At 34.7% G+C, this 17,185-nt stretch overlaps 2 protein-coding genes across 3 annotated transcripts in view; one reads left to right on the top strand and one right to left on the bottom strand.

The window, feature by feature from the left end:
• Positions 1–17,185, bottom strand: part of LOC129803783 (prolactin-releasing peptide receptor-like) — a 138,649-nt gene that overhangs the window by 96,222 nt on the left and 25,242 nt on the right. The gene's annotated exons all lie outside the window — the stretch shown is intronic.
• LOC129803782 (prolactin-releasing peptide receptor-like) overlaps positions 1–17,185 on the top strand; it is a 51,995-nt gene that overhangs the window by 13,129 nt on the left and 21,681 nt on the right. For both annotated transcript variants that reach the window (XM_055850580.1, XM_055850579.1), the window contains exon 3: positions 3,329–4,534. In XM_055850580.1, coding sequence (XP_055706555.1) covers positions 3,329–4,510 — 1,182 coding nt within the window. In that variant the 3' untranslated portion in view covers positions 4,511–4,534. The remainder of the gene's footprint in view (positions 1–3,328; positions 4,535–17,185) is intronic.

The following is a 17,185-nucleotide window of genomic DNA, read 5'->3' as shown; positions in this document are numbered from 1 at the left end:
GTTCCGAATATTTTTATCTTGTACTTTAAAGTAATCTTAAAACATATAAGCTGTGAAATAATTTAACAGGACTTTAACATTTTGACGTTGAGAAATCGATAGAGGAAATGAATTGAGGTCATTATGGTTAGTTGAGTTAGTCATTGGATAGTCTTTAAATCATAAACGAAAATGAAAGAAATCATTAGTGCTGTTTTTGAAATAAACCAAAATACCAGACAAGCTTGTGGTAGATGAGATTCTAATGACAACTAATGTATAAGTGATATCGAGATAATAAATTATTATGTTCTAATGGATTTATCAGAGTAGACAATTCAAATACCACGGACCACCCGTGGTGATTTATTAATTCACACTCTATTTATTTATTTTCACTTCGTGGCATAGATTAGCAATTTTTCTAATAGTATTTTTTATATATATTTGTTGAAAATAACGCATCGATGCATAAGTATTAGCAACAAACGCAAGGCACTAATGAAATCGTCGGTTCCGAAGAAGACTATTGTAAGTCCAAAATGTAAACTTTACAGGAAAGAGGTTTAAAGTTTGACAGCTAAAATTTATTTTCATTAATTTCATTGCAATTAGTATACTTTCAGCTTTTGAAACTATTTCATCATATTTACGCATTGAATATCTTCTAGTTAACACTACTTTTAAATTAATTATAGCAAAATGGTGGGCAAAAAACTCTATAATTGGGCACGCTGATTTTAAGTTTTTTTCTTGTAACTTTTGCGGGAATATCTTAATCAACATAAAATTTTGTGGTGATATAGATCTAAGGTTTCTGCATCAAATAATACCATCTTTTTATACTATTGTAAGTAGACTTACAATAGTCTTCTTCGGAACCGACGAAATGCAGTTAGGGCAATTGTTGATCCAAGCGACATTTTACCATAAGTTAAACACTATTCTATGCCCGACAGACGAAAAGTTACAATATTTAGTTGTTTCTGTAAAATCTCTAAGAGAAATTAAATCTGATTTTTAATTATTATTATTTCAAATTGAGAGGAAAAACACTTAATATGATTCATCAATTTGAAAGAGTATTTCTCGGACGCATAAATATTCAGAAAAAAATCCCAGTGCAGCAGTAAAGTGGAAAATCTCTCATTAAACACTAAAGAGATAATTTTCTTAATAAATAAGGGACATTCAGTGCTTAATGTAAATGAGACAGATACAAGTTATCTCCATTATTTCCTATCCCTAAGCACTTTTTTTTATATATATATATTTTGAGATGTGTATTTGGTGAGCAACAGAGGGTATCTTATGAGCACGAGAGTGGGTTAAGAATTAGTTTTCTCAGGTACTTTACACGGTTACACAATAATATACTGAAAACATTTCCCTTCAGGGTCAGTTTTGCATCCTGGAAACGCTAAGCTATTATTAGGTGAGATTCTTAACAATCTCACCTACTATAATCCTAACAAAATTTCATGTCGTCCGATCGACCTCAAACTTGGCCAAAATGTGTTTCAGCACTTCCTGATCACGAATATATATGTGGCTATTTTACGTTCCCGGCCGGCCGGCCGGCTGGCCGGCCGGCCGGCCGGCCGGCCGCTCTTTGGAGCTTAATAGCTCCTAAACTAAAAAAGATATCGACTTGCGGTTTTCGGCAAAGGTTATATATCGGGTGAAAATTGCAACATGGTGCATTGACCCCCCACCCCCCACCCCTCCTTCCGCCATTTTGAAGACCCCCCTTTTTTTGTTTTCTCAATAGTTCCGCCCCTATGGCATCGAGCGGGCTTAAATTTTAGTATGTTATAGCTGGGCCTTAGAGCTTTCCATCAATACCAAACTTAAGGTCCCCCGACCCCCCTGACCCGAGCTATAAGGGTCCAAAAAAATTTTCTTAAAATGGCCATAACTCCGGTTCTAATTATCAGAATTTAAAAAGTGAGGGCTTTTTGGAAAGCTCTCATGAAATGCCACTTCCCCTTCTAACATTGCAAGTTCATAAAACCACCGCTAGGGGCGCTATTATTAAAAAGAAAATTTTTAAATCTTAAAAGTTAAATAACTAAAAAATTCCATTGTGCATCGGGCTGAAATTTTAGTATGTTGTAGCCGTTGATTATACCTATCAAACAAAAAAACCTTAAGTCGATCTAAAACCCCTGACCCGAGCTATAAGGGGTCAAATTTCGAACATTGACCGGCCTCTATCTCCGGTTCTAATTAACATAGCGACCTAAATTTTACCTTTTTGGTTTCGTCTCGATGAGCACTTTCAGATGGAAGTTCAAAAAGTCACCACAGGTGGCGCTGTGATAGCGTCAAAATTCATCGAAATTCAAAGTCACTTTTCTCAAAAACGGCATTGTGCAAGTTAATGAAATTTTAGTATGTTGTAGTCCAGTCTAGGACGTTTCCAAAATGGTGCGTATGTGTGCTGTGGTTTCAATAGAACCGGAGATATGAGGGGTCAAAGTTCACGAAATTCAAAAAATCATATCTCCGGTTCTATGTGACCGATTTTGATGAATGAGAGCTTAAACGAAAGATCTCACCAAATGCTACAACTTTCTAGAATATTTGAACTTCGTGGGACCAACACCAGGGGCGCCACAGTCGAAAAACCAATTTCAATATCACATAACCTCAATTATCTCGACTGTCGCTGAACCGATTTTGATGATTACTTCGACATAATTGTAGAGGACATTTGTCTCTACATTTCGTCCATACATCATCAGATTACGCTATCACTCCGATTTTACCGTTTAAGTGTGAAAAAATTGATTTTTCCCATAATAACGCTTTGAAATCACTCAGATGCCAATTTGACTGCCTCTACTCCACCAAGACATTTAAAATAGGGTTTTAAATGAAGAGTCTCACAAAATACAACAATTCTTTGATATAGTTGAAGTTCAACAAATGACTACTTGGGGCGCTCTGGTCGAAAAAACCAGTTCAGAAACAAACAATGTCGATTATCTCGGCTTCTGAGTAATCGATGAGATCATGTTCTATAGGAAAATTATAGAGTACATTCTGGTCTACATTTCACCCATATATCACTTTTGTGCCAGTTCATCCCAATCCTTGATATTTTGGTTTAAATACAAAATTTGTATAATTTCACGAATTTGATTCAAGATAACTGAATGGCGACTCACAATTTCAGCTCTAAATCGAATTTGCATGCACTCCGAGTTAGCTCACGTTAAGAATCTCACCTACATAAGCCGGTTAGGATTATCTGTCCCTTTTTGCAAATAATCCACTACAGTCATTGTAATTCACACTCAATTTAAGCTTTATGAACACCATCTGGTTCTTTGGTTGCTTTCAGGTGTGCTATGTGGTATTCAGGAATAAAGCCATGCAGACAGTGACAAACTTCTTCATCACGAATCTCGCCTTGTCGGATATCTTATTGTGTATCTTGGCAGTACCTTTTACTCCACTGTACACATTTCTGAGGCGATGGGTGTTTGGGGTGGCTCTGTGTCATCTGGTACCCTTTGCACAGGGCTGTAGTGTCTACATCTCCACATTGACCCTAACAGCTGTAGCCATAGATCGCTTTTTTGTAATAATGTATCCCTTCCAACCGAGGATGAAGCTATGCGTGTGTGTCTGGATAATTGTAACCATTTGGATGTTTTCAATTCTGGGAACATTGCCCTATGGGCTCTTCATGAAGATCATCACCGTAAAAGATCAGAATGCAGATGTTTCACTTTGTGAGGAAGATTGGCCATCTGAACAATGGCGGAAGGTTTTTGGAGCCTTGACATCACTTCTTCAATTTGCAATCCCTTTGGTGATTATCACTTTCTGCTACGTTTGCGTTTCAATTAAGCTAAACGATCGTGCTAAATTGAAGCCTGGTAGTAAGACTTCGAAACGAGAAGAAGCTGACAGAGATCGAAAGAAACGCACAAATAGAATGCTTATTGCGATGGTAGCTGTTTTTGCCATCTCTTGGCTACCGCTCAATCTCGTCAATATCTTCCATGATTTTTACTCCATGGAGGAGGAGTGGCAATACGCCACGCTGCTCTTCTTCATTTCTCACTGTGTTGCAATGTCCTCCACATGCTACAACCCCTTTTTGTACGCTTGGCTTAATGAGAACTTCCGCAAGGAATTCAAGCAGTTAATGCCGTGTTTCTTCGATTCTAATGCCAATATCATGGGCATAGTTCCATCGGTCAGTGTAGCCGAGGGCAGAAATCGTGGCAAGATGCGAAATTCTCAGTGTAATGGCGCCAACAGTGAAGCCATGCAGGAGAGCCTCTTGCCGCAAAGGACCAACAATGCAACACGTGATGCCGGGAATTGCGTCAATCTGTCAACTGCAGGAACTGTCGCCTCGTCTACAACCACAACGGCTGCCTCCTCCTCAACATCATCGTCGCCACCACCTTATCCAGCAGTTGTAAAGCACCATGATAAGACTTTCCTTCTTCCCAGTGGTGTTTTAGAGACACACTTCGAAGAGAATCCACTGACAAACAACAATGGATAAGCTACACCTTCAAACACTCATCCGGTAAGTTTAAAATTATTTCCTTGTTTTGTACATAATAGCAAATTTGGAAAGTTCACCGTTCTACGTCATGGGGGGATACTTGTATTTAGCATTGACGTTCCTGAAGCATTGCGTTATGCACATTTCTATATACGTATTCAGAGCAACAATATATACAGAACATTCATGAAAGGATTTACTCAACACTTGTCGAACTAAATTTAATCTCCCTAAGTTATTTGTTTGCTGCTATTTTTTGTTCTTCAAACTTCAAACGTTCAAACCATGGGCGTACCTAGCTAGGGGCAGGGGGGGGGGGCAGCTGCCCCCCTAGAAGCGTCAAAAAAATTCAAAAACAAGTGAAAAGTAAAAAATATATTTATTTAGCAAAAAAAATTAGTTTGACCAGTAAAAAAATCCAAATCTTTCCAACAATGGGCCTAATTTTTCAATTCATAAAGATCGAAACTTTCACGAAAATTCTATTGCTTTTAAAGTTGTAAATTTAGTCACTTCTCAAATTTGATGTTTTACTGCTCATTTGTAGAGGGTCAATACAAAAATGCACTTATAAAAACTCAAAAACTATTAAAAGCCCAATGGGAGGAGGGGGGCAGGACAAGGCTCTTGTCCGTACTGTACTAAATTCAAGAATTAAAAAAGTGTAAAAATGGGTAAATATTTCGTAACTATTTTTGCTTTCTTTTTCTAACGTAATTTTAGTAATAAATTTATTCAGTAATATTATATATTTTTCGAAAAGAAGGAAGTTGTCACGTAATCTCTTTCACATATTTAAAGGATATTTAAGAATTTATAAGGAAAGCCTAAAAATCCACAGAGAAAGTAAAAATACAGTTAGAATATGTTTTCTAAAAATCGTATTTTTTGGCACTAACGGTTCACCATATGAGAAGCAATCAAGTTTCTTAAAATGATTCTACCGATTATTTTTAATAATCTTCTTCTTAATGGCCTATACACATTGGGAACTGTTTTCGTCAAAAATTGCATTTTTGACAGAATTGTGACGTTTCCACCTAGAGAAGTGCAGAAAATTTCCTTCTAAAAAGCATTTGTTTTTTTTTTGAAAATTACTCCCAATGTAGAGGCCCAAAGACATCTTAAAAACTTGTCGTGATGGACCTCTAATTTCCTCGGGCGATATGTTTAAAAAAAAGCACCAAGGACTCCGGAAGTTTTTTTGAAGTCATCAAATGGAGCACTCAGACGTCAAATTTAAGAATATTTAAGCTGAGGCGTATATTGACTTTGAACTTTGATCTGTTGAGGGGCTATGCGGGTCAAGAATGTTGAAAATAGCATATTTTCTAATTTTTTTTCTCAACATAATAAAAATTTTATTTAATTCAAGCTCCTAGGCATGAAAAATCATAACATTTAAAATATTTTTTTTTTACATTTTTATTAAAAGAAAAAATAAAAATTCGGCCGTTAGGATCTGATTGTCGGAAACGTTTATTGAAAAAACTTACTTTTCGTTAGTAACGATAACATAGAGTAGATTCATCTGACCCTAAAAACCGTTTTTTTTCCTGTTAGCAGATCAGTTAAACCCGTACTTGAACTTGAGGACTTTAGAAAGAAGGATTAAATTGGGTTTTTGGGAAAATTTAATGCATAAATATGATTTTCGGCGTATTTTTGTTTCGTCTTGCAAAATAAATTGTTATCAAAGCAACAAGAAATCCATGGTTCAAGTTAGTTTAACTCATAGTCATAGTCTAATAGGAAATAATTTGTTTTTTTTTTGTTTGACGTTAGATTAATCCACACTGAGTTATCGTGACTTCCGGAAAGTTTTTCTCAAAAACAGATTTCCAAAAATTAGGTGCCAAGTTCTAAGGAGTAAAGGTTAAATAAAAATTTAAAAAAATGCAGTTCAAATGTTGTATTTATACATACTTTAGGGCTTTAATTGAAATAATTTTATTACGTTGACAAAAATGAAAGAAAACGTGCTGTTATTAGGCTGGTTGATCCATGGAACCCCTTAAGAGGTTACGTAGGTCAAACTGACTAAAAAAAATATATTTTTCTCTTATATTTTTGCAACGTAATAGAAAGTTTATTTAATTCAAGTTCTTAGGCATATAAAAGCACAACATTTAAAGTATATTTTCTGAAATTTTCTTTTATAAAATCAGTTGTAGGGATCTGATTTTCGGAAATCGGAAACCTTTTTGAAAAAAATTTACTTTTCGATGGACAAGATTTCTTGAAATAAATTCATCCGAAATCCAAGAACCAAATATTTCCTGTTAGCTAATGAGTCAAACCAGTCCTTGATCATCATCATCATCATTATGTTTGGCCAACAATATGGGAGACAATGCACTGGTCCGAGGAACACTGATGATCGTTCCTTAACCAATACCTGCAAATTGGGCATAGGCTAATCTCTCGTGAAAAGTAGGACCAGTTTGTATATATAGATACTTTTTATCTCAATGTACTTTTTTCAAAATAAAAATTATGTACCCCCCCCCCCCCCGCCAACAAAATTTGAGAGTTAGCCCCCCCCCCCCTAACTGAAATCCTGGGTACGCCCTTGGTTCAAACTACTATTTTAACGATTTTAATATTGTAAAGCAATATAAATTAAAATCTGTGATAAGTTCAGATAAGTTTATGTTAGCTGAGACTATGGTTTATAAGACCTTAGAATTCTTGGAGCTGGAAATTCTGAAATTCGCTTGTGAATTGAATTTTGCGAGGTGAATACCTTCCTGCTCCGAGGAAGTCGGAGTGTGTCGGAGTTTTTTTCTTAATCAAAATATTCAAGACCCATCTATAACATTCTAAAATTTGAAACCGATCCATGTCATAGAGGCTGTCATGGATTTCAGGGTGTTTCAAAATGTGAGATGGGGGCGGGGGTTGTTTTTAGCTACAGCACTCATTATTCAGTCTATATAATTTAGTCGGTGAAGTATCTTAGAAAGGCAATCCCAAGGTATTAAATCTCAGAATTTTAAGTATCTCTTGGGTGAGATTTTCTTTTGTTGCCAAAGACAATGTTACCGAAGCTTTTCGTATCATTCCCGTGAAAAATTACATGAAATCTTTTAGAATTACACTGACATGTCATTTTCCACACATCAACGTTAAAGCATAAAGCATCGTGAGACTTTTTGCTCCCTATCTACTGAAGTATATGTATGTATCGTAGCATCATAGGCTTATTTATGTACCCTACACTTTTAGCGACAAGAGACCAAAAAGCTGTTTTCTTGTACTCTCTCATGGGTACCTCTATTTTTCCGCCAAAATAATCCCATTTTTTCTGACTTCACTAATGATTTTTTTTCTCTTATGTATTTCCGTCCTTGAAGAAAAGTGAGGATATCCTGTCCGAGAAATATCATTTTCCTTATGGAAAAATCAATTTGCGACTGAGTCACTTTGTGTGAGGAGCTTTTTGGTAAATTCAATTGAGTTGGAAGCAACTCTGTGGCTTCTAACATGTCGTCATATCGTCTCTGTAGTAAATTCAAGGAGACATTTTTCAGTGAAACCACAAAAATGTATATCGTGTGCTTTTCCATACACAAGTCAACAGCCAGAGAACATCGCCCAGATTCATTCAATCATCGATGGGGCAAATCGTATTTTTGCGAGCAACAGTTTGCAATATTGCCGAAGTATACATATTGAAGCCTCTCGATAAACGACTTGTGCTTATGCCATTAACTGACGTCAATCTAACATGCGAGCATTGAGACATAAGAGTGAATCTCTGGTTTGAGAAGCTCGTTAATACATTTCAAATCCCACCTTCACTTCGACCAATAAAAAGTACAGCAAGGTCAAACCCAAGCTTACAAATTTTCCCTTTCACTTTCCACACCAAACACTCCTCTCTCAAATGATCCATCAACTGATACCATTTTAGGTGACATCCTGAACAATCTCAACATCTGTGGTGCGACAGGTGATATGTAGTTTTATTTGATCGGGCTTAAACTTTGTATGTACGTGTTTCAACATTCATAGATCACGAATATCATTATGTTCTAAGATTCAATCTTAGTGGCTGTCTATCTAAACCCTTCCGACCTGTCCGTATAAACACTTCTAAGAGAAAATGGAAAGTGATATAGGAAAGCAGTTTTCCGCAAAGACCAAATATCGATGGGTGGTTAGAAGTTGGTAATATATACTCCACGCCACGACCATTCCACTCGCAGAAACAATGTTAAATTATTATAACTCAAAGAAACGATATTTTATTCTGTTTCTTGGAAAAAGTCTAAAACACGTGAAGCAAAACGATCTTTGGTTAAATTGAAGAAAAGAAAAAAATGAATAATAATATTCAGACTAAGGATTTCTCACTGGGAGCCTGTAAGAAACAAATAACCACTTTTTTTTTAATTTTTCATCCTGTTCTGCCCAAAATCTCAACATTTTCATAAAGAGATGGGACAGATGCACGAGAATTGCCTGTCCAGAACAATTCTGGGAATAGTTACTATGTGGATGGACTCAGAATTCGAGCAATTCAGGAATGTTGTCTTATGTTCAGAAACCCTAAAATTGCTTTTTGTTTAAAATTCCAACTCAGTTTTAGTCCTAGAAATATGTGTTAAATGATTTTTTAAATCTGTAATTTTGTATAGCCGTTTTTAGTTCGCTGGATTTCTGCAGAGGCTCTTTGAAGTCACGACAAAAGTTACAGGGTTTTTTGGGATAAAGAAAGTTATTATAGAAATGTTTTTTTTTACTTTGTTGGTTCACTTAAGTTTGTGCTCCATGAAAATCACACTCGCTAAAGCAAAAATTTATAAGTTTCCAGACACGTATCTATAAAACAAGATTTCTTAGCACATTTTTCTTTAATCTAAATTGATCTAAATTCTCCTTTTTAAATAAAGTAATCAGGTATTTTATTTATTTAATTTTCCGTTAGTTTGGAGAGTTTTTCATTTTTTTTTCTTAAGGCATCCTTAAATTTACTTCGACTTTTTGCTTGATCATCACTGAATACACAATGATCCTCGTGGCTGCTTACATTCACGAGGGAAAAAGGAGAGCAAAGTGACCTGTCGCCCGAGAGATTGAATAATCCTCGCGGAGGGTAACATTCCGAAGTAGCAGGCTAAAAATGATGGCATGCGGCCGAGAGAATGCCTGAATCCCTAAGACACCCATTTTTAGGGCAGTTAAAAATATATTTAAAAATTGATATGTGGAACCGGTTCCTACCCGGGTATCCGGGTAAGACCTTCAGTGGAACCGGGTACCCGTCAATTTCAAATTACCCGGGTATTTGCAAACACTATGCGAGATATCTAAGGTTAAAAAATATTTTATTATAAAGTTTTTTACATTCTCTTTTAAACATTTTTTTTTTAAAAATTTATTTTATTACTATAACAAGAATTAGAAATAGAGCTTTCAGAAATGCATACTTTTATGTTATGTTTTAATTTTGTTTTGGAAAGATGATTAGAAAAACAAGACGAATAGTGAAATTTATTTTTTTTAGCAACATTTCATTACAATGTGCTAAAAACATGGACAGCTCAATCATAAAACGGCCAAGATTGCGCTTATAAACACGCACAGCTGCATCACAAAACGGTTAAAGTTGCGCTTAAAATCATGCACAGCTCCATCATAAAATGGTTAAAATTGCACTTAAAAATACGCACGGCTCAATCACAAAACGGTGAATATTTCGCTTATAATACAGCTAAAGTTGTGCTGAAAACATGCAAACCCGTTTTATGATGGAGCTGTGCATAATTTTAAGCGCAGTCTTGGCAGTTTTTATGTAAAATTCAGTTAAATTATTTAAAAAAAAAAGACGGTTCTAGAACCGGTTCCATGGCTAGGAACCGGTTCCTAAACCCGTGAAAAAACCTGGCGGGTACCCGGGTATTCAGGAACCGGGTACCCGGTGCTGCGAACACCACCGCTTTGGAACACTTCCAAAATTTTTTTCTTCAATACCTCAGCCCGTATGACATTAATTTCAAACTTTAGTATATCACAGCTAGATCTATAAGCTTTCGATTAAAAAGTTAACCCAGCACGATTATTTTTCTCAACATTCAAATCATAATAGAATTTTCATTTATTTAAAAATGCAAGTCTCTCGAGTTGCAAATATTGCGAAGTCACCTTAAACAATCTCAGCTACCATAAACTTATCCAGGTTTATCGCTGGTTTTCTTTTTTTTTTTCTCTATGAGTATTTACATACCCCAAAATCATCACAATTTTACTCCCTAACCACCACTCGGCACGGACGATAAACTGAACAATCACACAAAATGTCTATCAAGTATATTTATGGGGAGATTTTCTTTTTCCATGAGATACTGTGCTGTAGATGGAATTTATCGTCAAATTTAGATGTGATGTTGGTTATCAGGAAATCACAAACTATAGTAAATTGTCAGAGATGACACTTTTCACATTGAGATGATGATCCTTGAACGACAATCAACAGCCAAACGTAATGGTAGAAGAGGGTGGGATCATTTTATCCAAAGACTAATTAAGATTTTTTTTAGTCTGGTGAAAATGACTTGTATGATCAAATTATTCTACAACTAAATATTATATTGAAACCAGATAAGTAATAAATCCGAAGAGAGTACTGATTAATCAAGAATCTTCAAGATAAGTTAGAAAAAATTATTTTCATTGTCCACTCTAGACTGTCTTTAAGACGATTTTGTTTCTACCACACCTAAACATTAGGAATATTTCAATAAAAATTTCATGAATTTAATAGGAATATAGATTTATTTTCAACTTTCCGTTTTTTGATTCAAAAAAAAAAATAAGAACTTAAAATTTTTAAAATATTTTTAATATCTAAGAATTGAAATAGGGAAAGTGACCATGCTTGATACTGTAAAATAATGTCCAAGGTTTGTGATTATTTTCTGATTAACACACAAACCGAAGCGATTCTTCCGCTATGACAAAAAAATGTCTCACTTATTATGTTCATAATCCCACCTCAAATAGTTCCTGGAAATCCTTAGATTATCCTCAAGAAGAAAATGGAAATTCAGTGGCGATTTTTATACAAGTTGGGTCCGGGGCCTTCCTGTATAAAAATTGATTCGACAATTCGGAGGCCCATTTTCACTGCAAAAAATTCACCGGATACAAAAAATTGCACATCAATATTTAGACGGAACTCTAATCTATCTGCTTAAATCGTTTGTACGACTGGTTATTAGTTTTAAAATCACTTTTATGTAATTTTTCTAAGCCATGTTTTTATGACATTAGGGCACTAGCGAAAACCATTTTTTCACTTTGAGTCCAAGAAAATGTCACTCTGCAACCTTAAAATCCAGGCAACAGGGTTGAAGGCTATGTCAATTGTCGATAAAATTGGAGGATTACAAAAGGTGTAATTATGAAAGAATCACATCTAATGATAGAGTTACCACTCTTAAATTATCATTCATGGACCCTTCTTAAAATATAGGATGGACGCAGGTAGAATTTATGAATTTGTCACCACCCTCAAAAACAGTGTCCACCAAGTAAAAATATTTTTACATAAATATTAGTACTGATGACCCCTCTATGTGCCTATGATAGTAGTTTTCGTGAACAGCGACATTAATTAAGAAATACTTATGAAATATCATGTATCGAAATTACAGTTTTGGGCCTATTTTTGATTTTTGCTTCGTGAAACTAGGAAAAAAGAGCTAGGATCCTAATTTTTTAGGAAATGTGAGGCTTAGCACCAGCTATTGAAATATATTGCGATGAGTCATAACTATTGATTAACATAGGAAAAAAGGAGTTATTATCAAGCTTGGATCGTATCAAGCATGGTCACATTCCCCTATTATTGATTTTTTAAGTAAAATAGATTTACAATTGAGTTTAAAACAGTGACAGAATTTTTAAAATCCCAAAACTAGTTTACTGTGTTAAATCTTTAGTAAGTAGGGGAAACTGGGGCACCACCCAACACGGGTGTTAAATCTTTAGTAAGTAGGGGAAACTGGGGCACCACCCAACACGGGGTAGCACCAAACACTGGAATTTTTTAATAGGATATTAGACTTAAGAGGACAAGACTTATACAAATTTTTAGGCATTATAGGGATGCATGTCCAGTCCACTGAAGAAATGGTCGAGATTGTCCAAATAGTTTAGAAATAAAAATTAGTGTTTGGTACTACCCCATGTTTGGTGGTACCTCAAGTTTCCCCTATGGGCTATATTTAAAATCAATCAAACTTAAAATCAAATAAAAAGTCACTAATGCTTTCCTCTTTGGCTAAATTCCTCATCAAAAAGTCTCCTTTATAGGCTTTATAGACAAATATATAAATCCAAAGCCAAAAATAAAATATTCATTCATTTTTATTGATTGATTTTACCTTTATCCATATAGGGGAAAGTGACCATGCTTGATACGATCCAAGCTTAATAATAACTATTTATTTTCTATGTTAATCAATAGTTATGACTTATCGCAATATATTTCAATAGCTAGTCCTAAGCCTCACATTTCCTAAAAAAATTAGGATGCTAGCTCTTTTTTCCTAGTTTCACGAAGCAAAAATCAAAAATAGGTCCAAAACTGTAATTTCGATACATGATATTTCATAAGTATTTCTTAATTAATGTCGCTGTTCAGGAAAACTACTATCATAGGCACATAGAGGGTTCATCAGTATTAATATTTATGTAAAAATATTTTTACTTGGGGACAGTGTTTTTGTGGTTGGTGACAAATTCATAAATTCTTCCTGTGTCCATCCTATATTTTAAAAAGGGTCCATGAATGATAATTTAATTTTGGCAACTCTATCATTAGATGTGATTCTTTCATAATTACACCTATTGTAATCCTCCAATTTTATCGACAATTGACATAGCCTTCAACCCTGTTGCCTGAATTTTAAGGTTGCAGAGTGACATTTTCATGGACTCAAAGTGAAAAAATGGTTTTCGCTAGTGCCCTAATCTCACAAAAACACGGCTTAGAAAAATTACATAAAAGCGATTTTAAAACTAATAACCAGTCGTACAAACGATTTAAGCAGATAGATTAGAGTTCCGTCTAAATATTGATGTGCAATTTTTTGTATCCGGTGAAATTTTTGCAGTGAAAATAGGCCTCCGATTTGTCGAATCAATCATTATACAGGAAGGCCCCGGATCCGACTTGTATAAAAGTCGCCACTGAATTTTCATTTTCTTCTTGAGGAAAATCTAGGGATTTCCAGGAACTATGTGAGGTAGGACTATGAACCTAATAAGTGAGACATTTTTTTGTCATAGTGGAAGAATCGCTTCGGTTTGTGTGTTAATCAGAAAAAAATCACAAACCTTGGACATCATTTTACAGTATCAAGCATGGTCACTTTCCCCTACCACATTTTTCCCTATACTTTATTTTCTATCTCAAAACAACTTTTAAAGCCCTTAAAGAGTTCCATACTTTAAATTCCCTCTTTTTCAATGTGGTATGAATTTTATGAATGTTTCTGTATGCAGAGGCTCTAGATTATGCATATATCTAGCAATATCTTCAAAAAATGACATGTAATATTTAGTTTGGTTTAGTGAGGGATTACGTGATGGAAGGCTATGTCCATTGAAAGAAATCCCCAATGTTGGATAAAGGATGAAAAAGAACAGGCTTTGTTTACTTCGTAAACAATTGTTGTAAAGAAAGGAAAAAACGAAGAATAATCAATGTTGAGGTCTGAAAAAAGACAAACAAATCATTTGGCCCAAAATATTGAGTTTGAGAAAATATCGGGCTTTGACCTGTGGCACTCCCCTACGAAAATACTTTATGTTAGAGGAAAATTCTAAATATGTGTGCGGAGACACGTAGAGAAACTAGGCGAAAAAGGCATCGGTGAATGGCGTCGTCATTTGTTGGTGGCATTCATTTGTGAGTGGCAGGAAAACGAGAAAATCTATTGGAATAACGTAACGACATCCACTTAGATTAGCACATTTCCTCTCTTCGCCAATATATAGCATAGCATACCCAAACCTTTTTCCCCAAGAGAGGCACATAAACATTTTAGTGGAGTGTGACACAATGGCTCTGCTGTTGATTAGTGATTAATAATATAATATCCATTACATTATCCTTCCCAAACACGGGAAAAACTATATACTAACATAGCAGATTATCTATTTATTCACGATAGCAATATTTGTTCCTTACACTCATTATAATGGGATATGAACCAGATTTTGTACCAACGAAAAGTGGACTGTGTGAGAAACTTTTCTCTCAACTCCCTCAACTCCAATAAAATTGGAAGCAAACACCACTGGCGATTGGGAAAGTTTATCAATTGACTTGTGATATAGTGAATGGGGTTTCCACAATAAATTTTCACCCTCTGAAAATTTCTCATTTGTCATCAACTACAAAATTGAGCAAATTTTCGACAGCACAGATGAAAATCTTTACGACACTTTCAAGGATATCGCAGACAAGTGAAAGTGCTGGAAATGCACAATTTCACAATTATAGAATAGTGAAGAAGTTTCATGAAGCAGACAAATAATATGTCTCTAATAAATTTCATTACAAAAGAGAATTTCAACATCTGACCCAAAACATGAAAACTAATGATAATGCCAGATAAAGTTATGGTTAGGGTAAAGGCTCATAATTTTGGACAGTCTGCTTATAAGCATCGATGTTCCAAGTTTGAAGTGCGATATTTTCAATACCAATTGATTTTTTTTGCTACTCTCTTTTCAAAAGGGTTGTTTAGAAACTTGGCAAGGGCTTATTGTCTTATTAAGACTAATTTTACCAAAATTAGTCTTAATACGTTTAAAAATGAGTTGATATGTAGAGGTGAATTTGACTCTTATTTTGGACAAGTTGGTTATTAATTTGGACAACTTGGCTGTAAATTTGGACAGCTAATCCGCCTCAATAGGATGCCCATTGTTCTTCATTTTATGAACCAATCTTACCAAGTCCTCTTCCTGTTCATGTAAGGGTAACGTAGAATGTCACAAGAAGCCTGGAAACTTTCCATATCATTCATTAAAGTGAGTTGACTTCGATACTCCAAGTACGTGCGGATTCGCTCATTCCCTGGCCTTTCCGGGAACTTTTCAAGGCTTTTCTCACTAAATCTCTTTCGTAGAGATGATGCTCCTTTGTTTCTCCAGGAATTTGTCCAACCTAGTCATCACAAAAGCTAAAAATTCACGACATTTCCAGAGAAAAACACCTGTCCAAAATAAGGATTATCACCTCACTGGTGAACCTCTTACAAAATTTCCCATTTTTCACACGAAAAACGTAATTCACAAGGCAAATATCACTTCAGGTCAAATGTACAAATCACCACTAACGTGAATCAACACAATATTCAATGAATATTCAATAGTATCACTCAAAAAAAGCGAAGAAACATTGTTAGTACTTCACCACAGCTAAATAAGACTGAAGTAAACACGAAGTTCTATCATATTTCTCGTAAGCAATTGCTCACACTGAATTTTCAACACAGCAATTTTAACTCAAATCATATTCAAAATTTAACGTATTTAGTGTTAAAATCTTCCAAAAAGAACAAATATTTAGATAGAATTCATTATTCATCAAATATTGGATTAAAAATCCATAATTTTAATGAATTTATTTTTAGTGTCCAATTTTATCCTCAAAGTGTCCAAAATAAGAAACTGGACAAAATTATGAGCCTTTCCCCTAGCTGAGGTTTTTTATAAGTAAAAGTGTTCTTAGCGGTTCAAATAGATAAAATTGGAATTACAATTAACTTCATGCTCATTCCTTGTCTTTAATTAATTCCTATGAAATATTCTCATACGATGACTGACTCAAGTTATACAGACATTTCACTCTTCAATAATTAAATGGAATGTAGAAATAACTATCAACTATATGTTGGAAAATTTTGAACCCAATGAAAGGGTGGAGTACGGAATTTTACAAATTACATAATTTAAATTAGTGGAATTAAGGGTACATCAAAGTTTCAAAATAATTTTTAATTATTATTCTGATTTATATTTTCAGAATGACTAACAGAATAAAATAAATAAAATCCAAAGCTACACAACTCAGAGATAAAAAAAAGCATCATTAAAACGTGAAAGTCGAGTAAATAAGATTGTAGGAGTATTTTGTTCGTATGGAGTAGATTCAGTGAAAAATCGTTATGTTGTCGCATAATAAACTCAAAATAATTACATATTTTTCAATGTTTTCCAACTACGTGACATTTTCAGTCAATTTTCCCTGTGATAAACTTTCTCATGGCTCGTATAAAAAAAGAGAGACAAGAATAGAAAGTTTTATCTCGTTTCGTTGTAATTTAATTCAGGTAGGAATCACCTGTAACATTGGAAGAACTAAATTTTATTTGTCGCCATCGTTTTCTTCTGAACCTTTTGGACGCGCTAGGAATACAAGTAGGTACCATAATTTTTTCAACTTCTATGGCAATTGCACTTAAGCAAGATTATGCAACTTTTATTTCCAGCAATTGGTGGTAATTTTAATCGTTGAGGAAAACTTTCCCCAAGACAATCCTCAAACCCACAGACCATTAATTAATCTACCTTGGCTTCCTCATTTCTTCTCACCCCCCTATTTCAGTAACAGTTTTCTTTAAGGGGGTGTATGTGTAATTTATCTCA

The sequence above is a fragment of the Phlebotomus papatasi genome, chromosome 2 (genome assembly GCF_024763615.1).
Source record: "Phlebotomus papatasi isolate M1 chromosome 2, Ppap_2.1, whole genome shotgun sequence".
Lineage (NCBI taxonomy): Eukaryota > Metazoa > Arthropoda > Insecta > Diptera > Psychodidae > Phlebotomus > Phlebotomus papatasi.
This window is presented reverse-complemented; position numbering and strand designations above follow the sequence as displayed.